Genomic DNA, 2,067 nt, shown 5'->3' on the forward strand with positions numbered 1-2,067 from the left:
ATATATATATATACATATATATATATATATATATATACATTTATATCTATATATATATATACATATATATATATATATATAAGTATATAGATTATTGAGTGTACCGGAGACATTTGGAGTTGAGGCGCAGACATGTGTGTTGATTCATATACAATAATGCAGTCGACTAAAATTTTCCAATCTCGATCTGGAACGCTGCAAGGTCTACACACAATTGAGCCGGTTACAAATATCAAATAATATACACATTAATCTACAATGCTATAGTTCAGTATGCGTAAATACAATTACATACATGCAAGCATGTTCGCGCTTAGTACAATTGCGAGACGCCGCATGTTGAGCGCAACAATGTCGTCCAATAATCTTTTCTTTACTTTTCCGCAGAGTTTGGTCTATTATGAGCTTGATTTGGGTCTGAATCACGTAGTCCGCAAGCACAGCGAAGAATTAGAGGAGGCCGCGAACATGCTCATCCCTGGTAAGCTCCTAAAGTGGACGCCAAACTAAGTTTATTCTGATTCAACGTAATATTCGGTTTATTCTGATTGGTCTTTCGTGGCTGTGTTTGCAAATACCGATACGCTATCTCCAAGGATTTAAGCTTAGTTTATTATATGACTAAAACCGACGTCGGTGCGCATCTGAGTGTAGTTTATATACTTGACATCACGTGTACATTGCGTTTATCATAAATATGTATATGTATACACTGAAGTTTCTGTGTACCAGTTCAATTATGTACCCTTCTTCAGAAGTATTTTTTGTTGTACATCCAAACCATTATTGATATATAAAAGCGATAATGGATTAGGCGATATGATAGTGTGGCTATATCTATGCACGCAGCTATATGTACACATACCTGTGTATGTGCACACGTCTGTACGTGTAGCTACATACATGTGCACTTGTACACGTGTACCCATCCTACTTCTTACCTACCATGCCCACCGACTATCCTCCTTACTCCACCACCCCACACGCTTTAAGTGCCCGGAGGCAACGACGGACCGGGAGGTCTCATTGTGTGCTGCGAGGACTTTGTGACATACAAAAACTTGGGAGAACAAACAGATGTGCGTGTGGCCATCCCCAAACGCCAGAACTCACTCGTAGAGGCGGACAGAAGTACACTTATAGTGGCGTGCGCAGCCCACAAAACAAAGCAGATGACTTTCTTCTTGGTGCAAACGGACCAGGTATTGGTTGTGTTATGTTTGTACAGAGATTGTTATTGTGGTCGTGCCTTTAATATAGTGCACAATGCGCGTGCAGAAAATTAGTAGAAGTGCTCGTATTTAGTGTACATATGAGGGTTGTGTGGATGTGTGCTTGTCGATTAGATGTTGTCTTGGTGATTGGATGTTGTTTGGTGAGTTGTTCCAGAAATGTGCTCGTTGGCCTTGTGTATGCTGACACACTCGCTTCTATGTTAAAGGTTCAACACGCAAATACACACGCACATGTACATCTCTAATGCGAATCTGTTCAAAATACATTTATATATTTCCAAGTATATAAACCATAATATATGTATTTTCAATTGGGCAAAGTGTGTATCACATGTCCTTGCACTCATTCCACGCACCCAACCACCCATCTTACCCTCACTCAGGGCGATATCTTCAAGATCGCCCTCGTAGTCGACGACGACATTGTGGTAAACATGCAGATGCGGTACTTTGACACCATCCCTGTAGCCACAAGTCTAAACATCCTTAAGGCTGGGTTTCTCATGTCCAGCGGAGAGTTTGGTAATCACTTGCTGTTCCAGATTGCCCAGTTGGGCGATGACAACGAAGCAGAGCCGACATACGACCAAGTGACGGAGTACCATGTATGTGTGGGATTCTGATATATATTATATATATGGATATATTATATATATATATATATATAGTGTGAGCTGCATTGCTTGACATATGCATTGAGTGTTTATTTGTCATATGTATATATATAGTGTGAGCTACATTGCTTGGCATATGCATTGAGTGTTTATTTGTCATATATATATATATATATATATATAGTGTGAGCTGCATTGATTGGCATTTCCATTGAGTG

The 2,067-nt window shown here is 39.7% G+C and overlaps 1 protein-coding gene across 1 annotated transcript in view; it reads left to right on the forward strand.

Moving 5' to 3' along the window:
* SARC_01497 (splicing factor 3B subunit 3) overlaps positions 1–2,067 on the forward strand; it is a gene marked incomplete at its 5' end in the record, with an annotated part of 16,092 nt that overhangs the window by 1,539 nt on the left and 12,486 nt on the right. Inside the window, 3 exons of the mRNA XM_014304792.1 lie at positions 388–481; positions 994–1,202; positions 1,619–1,840. Of these exons, the coding sequence (XP_014160267.1) occupies positions 388–481; positions 994–1,202; positions 1,619–1,840 (525 nt within the window). The remainder of the gene's footprint in view (positions 1–387; positions 482–993; positions 1,203–1,618; positions 1,841–2,067) is intronic.

Source organism: Sphaeroforma arctica (genome assembly GCF_001186125.1).
Source record: "Sphaeroforma arctica JP610 unplaced genomic scaffold supercont1.59, whole genome shotgun sequence".
NCBI classification, from domain to species: Eukaryota; class Ichthyosporea; order Ichthyophonida; genus Sphaeroforma; species Sphaeroforma arctica.